Genomic DNA, 15,044 nt, shown 5'->3' with positions numbered 1-15,044 from the left:
GTTGACAAATCACATTTCACATGTGGTTTTGAAGGCCCAATGATGCTCTGCAGCTCCTTGCTCAATGTGGTGAGTAAAAAGGGAGACATATTGAAATGACTGATGCATCCCACTGGGCACATACCTCAATTCAACATCTATTTCACGTTGGTTCAACATCATTTCATTGAAATGAGGTGAAAACCGCATTTATTCAACCAGTGTGTGCCCAGTGGGATATCACTTTGCTATATTGAAAATGTGCAACGACAGGCTGCCTTTGAGTTTCTTCCATTTTCGCACACTTTCATCATAGTGAATTGTTGCCAGTTATGTCATTTTTATCTATAACAAATAGGCCTAACACTTTGTAGTCCAGACACGCGCCAAGTGTCTAACTGCAAAATGTAATCCCCATTTAGGTCTCCCTGCTGTCACAAACAAGGTAGCCTCCCTCTGCCTCTTTTGGCAACCTCTCTGATGTCGGAGATCTGGTCAGTCATACGTTACGTCTGATATCTTCCCATCTCTTTATTTTCTTCCTCTTCCACCTGTCTAAGCTGTCCACGGAATGACATGACTGACTCTCCATTTCTCTTTCTCTCCCTCTCTCTCTCTCTCCCTCCCTGTCTTTCTCCGACAGGATGAGAGTTCAGTGAGCAGTGAGGACTTTGATATGACCGACCCCACATGGATATCAGCTGATCACGGCCCTGCTTCCGACCTGAGTCCCCCGAACCACGGAGAGAGAATGCACAGCCCTCAGAACTCGCACATTAAGGAGGAGGACGGTAAGAAAGAGCTACTACTGCTGCTTTCTCTCTCTCTTCTCCTCTGATCTCCCTTCTCTCTCCCCTCTCTCTTTGATTGAAATGAAATTCCTCATTGGTATGGTTTGTGGGGGAAACGGGGAGCATTTCCAATGTCACTTCCCACACTCACACTCACACAGTCAGTCAATGTGTAAGTTAGGCTGGGAGAGAGCAGGCTTTTTGGACTGTGATGTGAATGGAGTGGAAGGCCAGGGTGAGGCGAGAGAAGATGTTGGAATACATTTAGATCAAGCGAGCCTCACCCTGCTGCCCTGCTCTCTCTCGCTGCTTCCGGTGTGGGGGAAGGGCTACTGTTCCCACACCAGGGAGGAAGGGTGTGAACGGAGGGGGTTGGATATTATGGATAGAGCTGGGGAAAGAGGGGCAGGGAGCCTGGTCAGGTCCTCTAGACCAGCTAGAGAAGGCCTCAGGAGATGGGGAAAGCCACCACCACCACCTGAATGGTGTTACCCTTGAACTCTGTGTAGAGTCATGACAAAGGGTCGACGTATTCTAATACACACTCTGTAGCATCCAAGTATGAGTGGTACTGAGCAGAGAAACATTTTCCCCTTAATACGAGTACGAGTGTGTTTTACTATGCACCATAATGCCTTTCCATGGCTCCATTTGTCAGTGGGCTGTAGAGATGCTTGGCTGTCGTGGGTGACAAAGCGTTGCCTGCTGCAGCTGCAGCTGCAAGGTAAATGTGCAAAGGTAATCTTCCCGGAGAGAGCCATCATTACATGTCCGCTCGTGGCAAGCAGCAGCAGATGGGCCCTGGGAGCAGCATCGCACCCGGCGGGTGGATGCACCGACGAAAATAAGCTAATAAATCAAATAGTTAACAGAGGAGAACACTGCCAGCCGTGCTCTCTCCTTCTCTAACTCTTTAGCAGACAAATATTGTCGAAATCCTATCGGCTATTCTTATATGCAAAGTCGAAACGTCTATACAGAACTGGTTTGTTGTTATCTAGACATTTGTGTTGTAGCCTATTCGTTTTGTCAGTGCATCAAGCGAAACGTTTTATGGCTGGAGATATGAAGTGTTAACAGACAATCTTGACTTGCTAACAATGTGACTGGGAATGATTTACCGGAGGGAGTAAACCTTGCTCCTCAGCCACACTAGCTGCTTATTTGAATGGACTGGCTCCTCCCTCCATCCATCCCATTTGTCTGCTCTCCGAGGTGGGATTCATGTCTGGGGTGGGGAGGGGAGGGGAGGGTGGACGGGGGGGTCACAATTTGACTCGGAGAGCTGTGCCTTGTTCCAAGAGGTTCCCCAAGAGGTTCTCAGGCCCTGTGGTTAAGCGTGGCTATGATTTCACTGGGGCTCCAAAGGGAAGCAAGAGGGGCTGACTTCCTGAGCCTGAGAAGCTCCTCAGGCAGCTGGCTGAGCTGTGGACTGGCCACTTGAGGCGCTTTTACTGGAGATGTGACTGGAAGGGTCATTGGGCGATTGTCTGTGACAACAATATTTACTACTCTGTAGTACCTTAGGCACTAGGCACTCCGTCCCTCACCAGGGATCATTCATAGTAAAAATGCTTTTCTCCTCCAAGTACTCCCATGGTTCCGCTGCTGCAGAACCAAGAACGTCCATTACAAGTGATTTAGGAAGTTGTCCGTTTGTTTCTGTGTGTGTTTCCTGCTTTAGATTCAGCGCTAAAATAACAGAGCACTACTGTACTTGTTTAGGTAGCTACTGTGATTTCCCACACTGAAGTACAGCACTGTGCCGTATAGGGATTGTGGTGGGAAACACTATGCTATATGAGCACAGGCAACCAGGACTACATGGTCCATGTCTTGTGTGTAGTACTAGGGCTAGCTTTGAGCACACACACATACACACACAATACGAGGCTAAACTGGCTGTAGGAACCATCAGACTGGCTGAGTCATTTCCCTACATTTCTCATGACCGTACAGTGTTTACGTCCCTGCTTCCCCGCCTGGACAAGAGGCAGAGAGAGAGCAGAGCAGAGTACTACCACTACCACTACAATGCTGCAGCCTCTAGGCCAGTGGCACACACGATAACCTAATGTGTTTGAAGTCATGGAAAGTAGGCCAGTTGAAAATGACAAGAGGATTTTGATCCTCCTCCCCCCTGGAGCTAAGCGATCGAGGTCAACTGTTCCAACAAAACACATAGATGAGAATAGCAATGCTGGATTATCTAATAGTCAGCGTAATGAACTGAGGAGGCCCGGTGGCAAAATATTCTTGATGTATGGACGGCTGGAATATGGATAGTGTTGTTAGGTAATGAACCCCCGCTGCGCCAAAACACTCTTAATAGGACAATACCTAATAAGTCCTAGCCAATACTTGTTATAAGCACCACAGACTCCTTTCATCAGTATCGGATAGTGTACCAGAACAACAGTTATCACTGAGAAAATGACATGAGAACATATGTACTGTACTGTGCCAACCAGAGAAATTCCTTGGACAAATTAGCACATTTTGATTGATTGATGAGGTTTTCAAGGTAATGGCTTAATGTTATGTGTAATGAACAGGGATTTGAACTCAAGTATATTGATCTTTTTTGAAAATATAACCCATGGGGGGGGGGAAACTGCCACAGCTGACCTTCAATAACAGAGAAAAACAAAGTGTTAGGCTACAGGCACAATTGGGATTAAAGATGGCCGACCCATTGGAAACGTCAGTGTGTTTTGAGTGACCGCGCCATGAGAAGCCTCATTAGTGTCAGCCGTGTCAGGTCCATTTACGTGGTTTCTCCAAGCCAGGGATTCCTTGAGTACTGTCTGTCCCTGACCGTAGTGTTGTGTTTAAGATGCAAGCTAGGAGGCCATCTGAATAAACCTGCCTCTGTTGAGAAGAAAAGTGGTTACATTCCAACAGGCGCCCTATTCCCTATACAGTGCACAACTTTTGACCAGGGTCATTAGGGTGCCATTTGGGCTCGGGTCAACAGTACTGCATTATATAGGGTGCAATTTGGTACGAAACCAGTATTTCTACTACTGCAAAACGCATACAAGGGGAGGTGATACAAAATCGTGCCGATAATCATGTGATAACCTAATGGAAATACTCTGAAATATTCAGCGCCGTTAACATATGATATGTCACAGTGTGTTCTATTTGATTATGAGTGGGTTTGCCAAGTTCATCTCTGGGAGTTGGGGCTCGAGCAACCGCACGAGCACGAGAGAGAGGCTGCAGAGTGAAGATAAAATCTAAAGGCGTCTTCAGATGAATTATGGGAAAGGAACAGGATAGGAGGACTAGGCTGCTCTTTTGTCCAGCTAAAATATACCCCCACCTACCCCCAATTCCACAGGCTTCTGAGAGATGCCAACTACCCAAAATGTATGCACGCTAGCATACGTGCTGGCGTGTGGTGTGGGAGGATGTCTACCACTAGTTGTGTCCTCATTTGTGCAGGGGAAGGATGCTTTCCACTGAGATAGGGCCAGAAGCCTGTTAATTATTAACTGCACCCCCCTCCACGACACACACAAAAAAATAATAAGGCAAGTAAATTAATTATTACAAGCAAAAGCTCACTCGCAGGGAGAGAGACGGGTAACAATTTGTTTTGTTTACAGGAATGAACACCAGCTGTGATTGAACGTCTGCCTTCCTGTTGGCGTATTTATAATCAGTGTGTGTTTCTCGGGGAAATTGCAATTAGATGCCTGACTTTTAGCAGGAACAGTGTCTCCAACCTGGTCTTAATGAGGCAGTAGCAGCTTTGAGTGACTGGCTGGATGCTGCCTCAGAATGTTGGGACTCTCCCTCCTGGCTGGCTGCCATAGAGGATAGAGAGGTTTAGTGACCTCCATCTGCTTTCTTCCCCCTGCTAGCTAACTGGTAAGCTCTTCCCGGTCTCATTCCCTGGCTGAGTACAAGGTGTGTGCGTGTGCGTGTGCGTGTGCGTGTGCGTGTGTGTGTGTGTGTGCGTGCGTGTATTTTTAAGACCTTGGGATCACTCCCCACCCATGTCTCATATTGTTTTATGGGAGGGTAGAAGGGTGCATTTCAGAGAACCGGCGTAAAGGTTGCCCCATAAATCTCAAAAATCTGGAAGTTTGTACCCGTCCGTATCAGTCACTCTCCTGGTTCACCCCACTCTCAACACCCAATTGGACACCTCAGATAAGATAAGTTGCGACGACGGAGTGTCTGTTTGTCTTTCTAAATTTGAACGTTGGTTCCTCAGCAGCAGCCAGTGACCTGAGGTATTGTGACAGCTCAGCAATATCAACAGAAGGGTTCAGAGCAGTTAAGCAGCACCCTTTCGTTGCTTCACTCTGTTAGTGTGAAATAGCTGCCTGTTTCACACGACTAAGCTTGCTACGTATGCATAGAGTCAGCATGTTAGGCTGCTACCTACATACAGTGGAGTAGAGTGCAGTGTAGTACAGTAAAGTACATTACAATAGTACTGTACAATATAGTGCGGTGCAGTGAGTGACTAGATCTCCCTGCCTAGACTAATGGAAATATTCAGTTCAGTCGAGTACATGCTTAACTGAATGAACGACAAAGACGGAATGCAATATGACATTTTATTAAATAGTTTGGGGAATGGCCTCGGAGCCAGATGATGTGATGGCATGTAGCCCTATGCGGTGCTGCTGGCATGGAAACCCCCCGCTGGGGGAAAGGAGTTCCAATGATGGGCCTTAAGGTTATTATAGCTGGTAGTGGTGGGGAGGTGGATGGCTGTCAAAAACTGTTGCTGGAAAACAGCAACGACGGTAAATTGACATATAAATACGTCCCAAGATTTACGCCCATTGGTTGAGAGAGAGGAAGGTGATAATTGCAGGAGTGAGCCCATAGGCTAAACAGCAAATATGAGGAGTGTCCATTATTGTGCTTATAGACTATAAGGTAAATAGGTGAATGACATTCCACACATGTCTAGTAAGAAAGAGGAGAAGAAATAAGACGCTATGATAATATGTTTGTATTCATTCCCACAATGCCTGTAGAAGAGGAAACAAAGTGAATGATGTTATGCTTACTGGATGACGTTAAGCGAGCATTCAGACCAGCCTTCCTGATTTGAACTTTTGTGAACTAGATCTGTGTTTGTCAGTCTTAACACAGCCCGGTGACGGTGTATGTCCCATCCCTCCACAGTGGGGAATGGGGGCAGAGTAGTTCCAGAGCTTACAAGACGAGAGAGGGATTTGAGATCACCCAGGAACCCAGCTGCCGGATTAAGCCTACTACACCGCCTACTGACGTGGATAGGGCTGTGGCGGTCATGACATTTTGTCAGTCGGTGAAGCAAATAAGCAAATAACTGCCGGTTGCACAGTAATTAACCGTTAATTAACATAAACACTTAACATCTCCAGGCTTCCACACATAGCCTACAAGCCACTGATGCAGACCTTTGGAACATCTACATTTAAACAAGTCGAATAGCCTACACCATCACAATAAATCCATTCTTTATTTTAGACAGGTCTAAAGAAACATGATATGAAGAAAATGTAGTCGATTTCAGAAGAACAGAATAGCATACTCCGAGTTGTCCTTATGTTAGGCCCTGATCTGGCTATGCCATATAGCTGTGGGCTACACTAGTTAATTTAGCAGACAACATTTGTTTAGAATCGCATGTCATTAATTGATATTATTTTATAGTATGAAGAATACAACTGATCAAAGCTGAATAAAATAGAGAGGATGTTTTCTCCAAACGATTTGAGGGAGTGCGCACATGCGGCTATCCTGTGTTGAGCGTTAACAAAGAAACAGGTCCTCCTATATTCTTAATTTAGAGTTATTTATGTAACTTTAGTTTTGATACAAATGTTGGGTTATTTGTTTTGATTTTTAATACATTCTAAGGCTGCATGATGCGACTCTAATGATGATTTTTTTAAAGTCTCATGAAAGGCATGAACTTGTTTTTTTGCACAGGCTGTACACACTTCATTAGTCTCTCATTCACAATTTGACAAGGACTTGATAATGCCTTGAATTTCCTGGCTGCATCCCCTTTGTGTGGCCGTAATGCCCCCTAAAAATGCCTTTTGTGGCCAGTAGCCTTTCGGCCCTTGGGCTGAATATAATAATTATAATTCCCTTTTCCCGGCTGCATCCCGAAGCACCTCTCATCTCACTCACATGGCTCTCAGTCACATGATCGGGTCTTACTCACAGCCTGCAAGTGAAAACAGACACATCGGGGACGCAACTGCGTGCGTCCTTATCCAATTCCAAGGCGCATATTGAAGATATTGGAAGAATTGTCCACATTTACTTTTCGTCAGCCAACAAGATGACTAGGCCTAACGAACAGCAAAAGCACTAGCATATGTCAGTCTACTATCCCCCATAGTACAAAAGTTGACCTATTCTGTGTGAGAAATAAATATTCCAAACATAGTCTGGGACAGTTGTGGGATGCGATAGATCCCAAATTAATACAACCACTAGCATCAAAAAACCTGTTTTAAGCAATGAGCCTGACGCAACAGATGAGAACGTTTAGCTTAAAACGTTGATAAACTATTAGGCTATTTTTTCACATTATAAGCGCAGCAATGCGCATGTGGCAGTATGGCTATATGTGCAAATGTTCCATTAGTGGGAAAACATTATTATCAAAAGTGACCACAAATGCGATTATGCATGTAACGCTTTTATTATGAAGGTACATTCTTATGGTGAAAATGATCTTCCTCAAACTTGTAATGGCTGTCAATGTCGTTCTCCTCCTCAGACGAGGAGGAGCATGGATCGGACCAAGATGCGGAGTAGTAGGAATTCATGTTTTAATGGCAAACCAACAAACACTACAATTTAACAAAACAACAAACGTGACTAACCTGCAACAGTCCTGTGTGGCCCAAACGCTGACACAGGAACAAACACCCACAAACCACCAGTGAAACCCTGGCTGCCTTAGTATGACTCTCAATCAGAGACAAACGATACACACCTGTCTCTGATTGAGAATCATACCAGGCCGAACACAAAACCCCACATAGAAATAGAAACCTAGACCAACCCACCCAATTCACGCCCTGACCAACTAAAACAAATACATAACAAAGGAAAACAGGTCAGGAACGTGACAGAACCCCCCCCTTAAGGTGCGAACTCCGGGCGCACCAGCACAAAGTCTAGGGGAGGGTCTGGGTGGGCGTCTGTCCACGGTGGCGGCTCTGGCGCTGGTCGTGGTCCCCACCCCACCATAGTCAACCCCCGCTTCCGTGGCCTCCTCCCAATATTCACCCTCCATGTCAATCCCGCTATTCCAAAAGGCAGTAACAGACTGAGGGGTAGCAGTTGACTGAGGGGCAGCACCAGGATAAGGGGCAGCACCAGGATAAGGGGCAGCACCAGGATAAGGGGCAGCACCAGGATAAGGGGCAGCACCAGGATAAGGGGCAGCACCAGGATAAGGGGCAGCTCCGGACTGGAGGGCAGCTCATGACTGGAGGGCAGCTCATGACTGGAGGGCAGCTCATGACTGGAGGGCAGCTCATGACTGGAGGGCAGCTCATGACTGGAGGGCAGCTCATGACTGGAGGGCAGCTCATGACTGGAGGGCAGCTCATGACTGAAGGGCAGCTCATGACTGAAGGGCGGATCTGGCAGCTCCTGACTGGCTGGCGTCTCTGGCGGCTCCTGACTGGCTGGCGTCTCTGGCGGCTCCTGACTGGCTGGCGTCTCTGGCGGCTCCTGACTGGCTGGCGTCTCTGGCGGCTCCTGACTGGCTGGCGTCTCTGGCGGCTCCTGACTGGCTGGCGTCTCTGGCGGCTCCTGACTGGCTGGCGTCTCTGGCGGCTCCTGACTGGCTGGCGTCTCTGGCGGCTCCTGACTGGCTGGCGTCTCTGGCGGCTCCTGACTGGCTGGCGTCTCTGGCGGCTCCTGACTGACGGACGGCTCTGGCGGCTCCTGACTGACGGACGGCTCTAATGGCTCGGGACAGACGGGCGGCTCTGAAGGCTCGTGGCAGACGGACGGCTCAGACGGCGCTGGGCAGACGGATGGCTCAGACGGCGCTGGGCAGACGGATGGCTCAGACGGCGCTGGGCAGACGGATGGCTCAGACGGCGCTGGGCAGACGGATGGCTCAGACGGCGCTGGGCAGACGGATGGCTCAGACGGCGCTGGGCAGACGGATGGCTCAGACGGCGCTGGGCAGACGGATGGCTCAGACGGCGCTGGGCAGACGGATGGCTCAGACGGCGCTGGGCAGACGGATGGCTCAGACGGCGCTGGGCAGACGGATGGCTCAGACGGCGCTGGGCAGACGGATGGCTCAGATGGTGCTGGGCAGGCAGGCAGTTCAGACGGCGCTGGACAGACGAGCAGTGCAGGCGGCGTTGGGCAGACGGCCGACTCTGACCTGCTGAGGCGCACAGTAGGCCTGGTGCGTGGTACCGGAACTGGAGGCACTGAGCTGGAGACACGCACCATAGGGAGAGTGCGTGGAGGAGGAACAGGGCTCTGGAAACGCACCGGAAGCCTGGTGCGTGGAGTAGGCACTGGTGGTACTGAGCTGGGGCGGGAAGGTGGCGCCGGATATGCCGGACCGTGAAGGAGGACACGCGCTCTTGAGCACCAAGCCTCCCCAACCTTACCAGGTTGAGTGGTCCCCGTAGCCCTGCCAGTGCGGCGAGGTGGAATAACCCGCACTGGGCTATGCAGGCGAACCGGGGACACCACCTGTAAGGCTGGTGCCATGTACGCCGGCCCGAGGAGACGTACTGGAGGCCAGATACGTTGGGCCGGCTTCATGGCATCCGGCTCGATGCCCAACCTAGCCCTACCAGTGCGGCAAGGTGGAATAGCCCGCACTGGGCTAAGCACGCGTACTGGGGACACCGTGCGCTTTACCGCATAACACGGTGTCTGACCAGTACGACGCCCTCTCACTCTACGGTAAGCCCGGGGAGTTGGCTCAGGTAACCAACCCGGCTTCGCCACACTCCCCTTTTGCCCCCCCCCCAAGAAATTTTTGGGTGAGCCTCTCGGGCTTCCAGCCTCTCTTACGTGCTGCCTCCTCATACCAGCGCTCCTGGGCTGTGGCTGCCTCCTTCTCCTCCCGAGAGCGGCAATTCTCTCCCACCTTAGCCCAGGGTCCTTCTCCGTTGAATATTTGCTCCCATGTCCATTCCTCTTCTCTCCATTGCTTTTGTTCCTGCCGTCCTTCTCCAATCCGCTTGGTCCTGGTTTGGTGGGTGTTTCTGTAATGGCTGTCAATGTCATTCTCCTCCTCAGACGAGGAGGAGCATGGATCGGACCAAGATGCGGAGTAGTAGGAATTCATGTTTTAATGGCAAACCAACAAACACTACAATTTAACAAAACAACAAACGTGACTAACCTGCAACAGTCCTGTGTGGCCCAAACGCTGACACAGGAACAAACACCCACAAACCACCAGTGAAACCCTGGCTGCCTTAGTATGACTCTCAATCAGAGACAAACGATACACACCTGTCTCTGATTGAGAATCATACCAGGCCGAACACAAAACCCCACATAGAAATAGAAACCTAGACCAACCCACCCAATTCACGCCCTGACCAACTAAAACAAATACATAACAAAGGAAAACAGGTCAGGAACGTGACAAAACTTGAAACTCACACGCTGCGTATATATGCCAGTTAGGGTCTACACCCATTGTTGAGTGGATTAATGTGCTTTATTTTAAGAAGTTATTTGGCCACTTTAGTTGTGATACAAACCATATCAAAACATATAGGCCTATGGGCTAGGCTACATGATGTGTGCGACTATGATTTTAAAAAGTTGCACATAACAAAAGCATGCGCAATGTTTGCCTTAAGGTGGGCATCATTCACAAGTGATAATATATCATTAGGGTGGGAGGAGCTCTGGGCCACAACACTGACAAACCCTCCATAGTCTCGAAGGTGAAGATTAGCATGCTCTCGTAGCCATATTTACACTTTGCATACAGTAGGATCTTCATTTGTTCACTTTTTTGTTTGCTGCGGATGTTCCTGCAGGAAATGCGAACTTGTAGTGTGTTTAAGGGTTAAAGGTAGCCTCAGCGAAATGACGTTGCCACGACCAGAACTGCAGATATTGAGATGAGCGAGATGCATGACTTTGCTCTCGCACAGTCACACACTGTTCACAGCGTGGTAGCCAGAGCACCAAAACAGTGGAGAATAGAACAGCCCATCAGTTAGAATAGAACAGCCCATCAGTTAGAATAGAACAGCCCATCAGTTAGAATAGAACAGCCCATCAGTTAGAATAGAACAGCGCATCAGTTAGAATAGAACAGCCCATCAGTTAGAATAGAACAGCCCATCAGTTAGAATAGAACAGCCCATCAGTTAGAATAGAACAGCGCATCAGTTAGAATAGAACAGCCCATCAGTTAGAATAGAACAGCGCATCAGTTAGAATAGAACAGCGCTTCAGTTAGAATAGAACAGCCCATCAGTTAGAATAGAACAGCGCATCAGTTAGAATAGAACAGCGCATCAGTTAGAATAGAACAGCGCATCAGTTAGAATAGAACAGCGCTTCAGTTAGAATAGAACAGCGCTTCAGTTAGAATAGAACAGCACATCAGTTAGAATAGAACAGCCCATCAGTTAGAATAGAACAGCCCATCAGTTAGAATAGAACAGCCCATCAGTTAGAATAGAACAGCCCATCAGTTAGAATAGAACAGCCCATCAGTTAGAATAGAACAGCGCATCAGTTAGAATAGAACAGAGCATCAGTTAGAATAGAACAGCCCATCAGTTAGAATAGAACAGCGCTTCAGTTAGAATAGAACAGCGCATCAGTTAGAATAGAACAGCGCTTCAGTTAGAATAGAACAGCGCTTCAGTTAGAATAGAACAGCCCATCAGTTAGAATAGAACAGCCCATCAGTTAGAATAGAACAGCGCATCAGTTAGAATAGAACAGCGCTTCAGTTAGAATAGAACAGCCCATCAGTTAGAATAGAACAGCCCATCAGTTAGAATAGAACAGCCCATCAGTTAGAATAGAACAGCGCATCAGTTTGAATAGAACAGCGCTTCAGTTTGAATAGAACAGCGCTTCAGTTAGAATAGAACAGCCCATCAGTTAGAATAGAACAGCGCATCAGTTAGAATAGAACAGCGCTCCAGTTAGAATAGAACAGCGCATCAGTTAGAATAGAACAGCGCATCAGTTAGAATAGAACAGCGCTTCAGTTAGAATAGAACAGCGCATCAGTTAGAATAGAACAGCGCATCAGTTAGAATAGAACAGCGCATCAGTTAGAATAGAACAGCGCATCAGTTAGAATAGAACAGCCCCATCAGTTAGAATAGAACAGCGCATCAGTTAGAATAGAACAGCCCCATCAGTTAGAATAGAACAGCCCCATCAGTTAGAATAGAACAGCCCCATCAGTTAGAATAGAACAGCCCATCAGTTAGAATAGAACAGCCCATCAGTTAGAATAGAACAGCCCATCAGTTAGAATAGAACAGCCCATCAGTTAGAATAGAACAGCGCATCAGTTAGAATAGAACAGCGCATCAGTTAGAATAGAACAGCGCATCAGTTAGAATAGAACAGCGTATCAGTTAGAATAGAACAGCCCATCAGTTAGAATAGAACAGCCCATCAGTTAGAATAGAACAGCCCATCAGTTAGAATAGAACAGCCCATCAGTTAGAATAGAACAGCCCATCAGTTAGAATAGAACAGCCCATCAGTTAGAATAGAACAGCGCTTCAGTTAGAATAGAACAGCCCATCAGTTAGAATAGAACAGCACATCAGTTAGAATAGAACAGCACATCAGTTAGAATAGAACAGCACATCATTTAGAATAGAACAGCAGTTCAGTTAGAATAGAACAGCGCTTCAGTTAGAATAGAACAGCGCTTCAGTTAGAATAGAACAGCCCATCAGTTAGAATAGAACAGCACATCAGTTAGAATATTAGTGTTAGGAATCCTTTCATCTATACAATTTTGTAACTAACAGACCAATTATTTTTGCTTTCCCCAATAACATGTAGAGCAGAACAATGCTCACTACATGTAGCGGTTTATCCTATCTTCTTTTCTCTCTTCCCTTTCCCTGTTTGTCTCTTTTAAGGAGCTCTAGTCTGCATATATCCCCTGCCCTCCCGAACCCACCCTTCCCTGTACTCTCCCTCACAGTGCTGCTACTGCCTGCTGCACCCTGTGAGCAGTCTGATTCCCTGCCTTCTGCCTTCCCCCGTGGGGATTGTGTTTTTGCTAGAGGGAAATGAGATCAGATAAAGCTCCCTCCGGCTCTGACTCTTCCCTGGCCCCACAGTATCCTACACTCCAGTCACTCACACAGCCACAGCCTGATACTGCTGTGCTGCACTTGCTGGCCATGGAGGGAGACAAGGCAGACAGGACAGGACACGGCATGGCTGGGCCTGAGGTGGGACTGGGACTGGGCTCTGCTGAGGAGATGCTGCCACATGAATACTTAGTCAACGTCATGCTTACTAGCTAAGCTAACGTCCACGGCCATCAGAAATACGGTATCATTCATATCAGGCACAATATATAAGATAAACAGTGTTATTCTTGTGGCCCATGTTACTCTTATACAGCACATTTCCAAATCCTTTTCTTTTCCCAAGATACTCCCAACATGGCCACTTCCACTTGGCTATTTGTGCATGAGATGGATTAAGGCCAGAAGAGGAAGTGGAAAGTGTTACCTATCTGGGACTTCTAGCTCCCATTCTGAGCAACCCTGAGGTCATCATTTACACTGTACACAGTTTTCTGTTTCTGTACACAGTTTAAATGTTTACATTCACGGGTCAATTTTCTCATTCTCCTAACCTTCAACCCCACTCTTTTATGTCCCTGCTAGCCATGAGGATATTGCCTGGCTGTGTTGTTCTGGCTGATGGAGGAAGGGGGAGTCAGGGCTAGGGGCTTGTGCCGGGGCTGCTGGGGAGTAGGTGAGCTTTAGAGTCTGCCTGCTCCAGGGACAGGCACTCCCTGATGATGAATGGAATTGGCTATGTACAGTACACTATGTACTGCGCTAGGCTAACCCCAGACACTGAGACACAGTCAGACTAGCTATACAGTCTGTATAGCAGTCTGGCTGCACAAACATGGTCCCCTCCCTTTCCTGCTCCGGTCAGACACTTTCTAGGCTAAGTGTTGCTTGTCTCCTGTTATTCCCCTCGTGTAGAGCTCAGTCATAGACATACGGTAGGTCTAACTAAAGTTAGTGGGCAGCGCAATATCAGTATTCTATGTGTGATTTTTGTTTGCTTTTCTATTGTCAATGAAACGACTTTGTAAAGACGTACCCAAGATGATGCCAAACTGACATCCATAGGTAGAGAGAAATGTTCATGGATAATGCAGAGAAAAGTCAAGTATGCCTTGGAAACGTGCATAATGGGCGAGTGTCTGACTGGCACGATGTCAATGTGTCGTGTGAATGGCCAAAAAAAGTAGAATCAGCTCACCTGCTTTTACACTATGATTTGAGTGTTAGATGTGCAATGTTTCTTTTGAATAAAACATATGTACACCTTCCTAATATTGAGTTGCACCCCCCCCCCCCCCCCTCTTTTGCCTCAATTCGTCGAGGCATGGACTCTACAAGGTGTCCAAAGCGTTCCACAGGGATGCTGGCCCATGTTTGGGGTTAACTCCAATGCTTTCCACAGTTGTGGCAAATTGGCTGGATTACCTTTGGGTGGTGGACCATTCTTGATACACATGGGAGACTGTTGAGTGTGAAAAACTCAGCAGCTTTGAAGTTCTTGACAAAAACCAGTGCACATGGCACCTACTACCATACCCTGTTCAAAGGCACTTAAAACTTTTGTCTTTCTCATTCACCCTATGAATGGCACACATACACAACCCATGTCTCATTTGTATCAATATTTAGCCATCCTTCTTTAACCTGTCTCCTCCCCTTCATCTACACTGATTGAAGTGGATTTAAGTGACATCAATAAAGGATCTTTCACCTGGATTCACCAGGTCTGTCCATGTCATGGAAAGAGCTGGTGTTTTTAATGTTTTGTACACTCAGTGTAGTTTCACCATATTAAAAATGAAAGTTCAGTCCACATAACAGGGTTGACCTTAAAAAATAAATATTTTAATTTTTCTTAAAATGTATCACATAATAATAATCTTCAGAGATGTCTTTGTCAAAGCAATAAAATAGCTAGGGCTTTACAATGATGGTGAAAACTTGGGAGAAATGTTGAAATGAAGTGGGTTAAAATCTTAGAAGT

The 15,044-nt window shown here is 47.2% G+C and overlaps 1 protein-coding gene across 1 annotated transcript in view; it reads left to right on the top strand.

The window, feature by feature from the left end:
- Positions 1 to 631: 631 nt before the first annotated feature.
- LOC120058970 (nucleolar protein 4-like) overlaps positions 632 to 15,044 on the top strand; it is a 51,833-nt gene continuing 37,420 nt past the window's right edge. Inside the window, exon 1 of the mRNA XM_039007725.1 lies at positions 632 to 770. Within this exon, the coding sequence (XP_038863653.1) occupies positions 656 to 770 (115 nt within the window). The 5' untranslated portion in view covers positions 632 to 655. The remainder of the gene's footprint in view (positions 771 to 15,044) is intronic.

Source organism: Salvelinus namaycush, chromosome 14 (assembly GCF_016432855.1).
Source record: "Salvelinus namaycush isolate Seneca chromosome 14, SaNama_1.0, whole genome shotgun sequence".
Classification (NCBI taxonomy): domain Eukaryota; kingdom Metazoa; phylum Chordata; class Actinopteri; order Salmoniformes; family Salmonidae; genus Salvelinus; species Salvelinus namaycush.
This window is presented reverse-complemented; position numbering and strand designations above follow the sequence as displayed.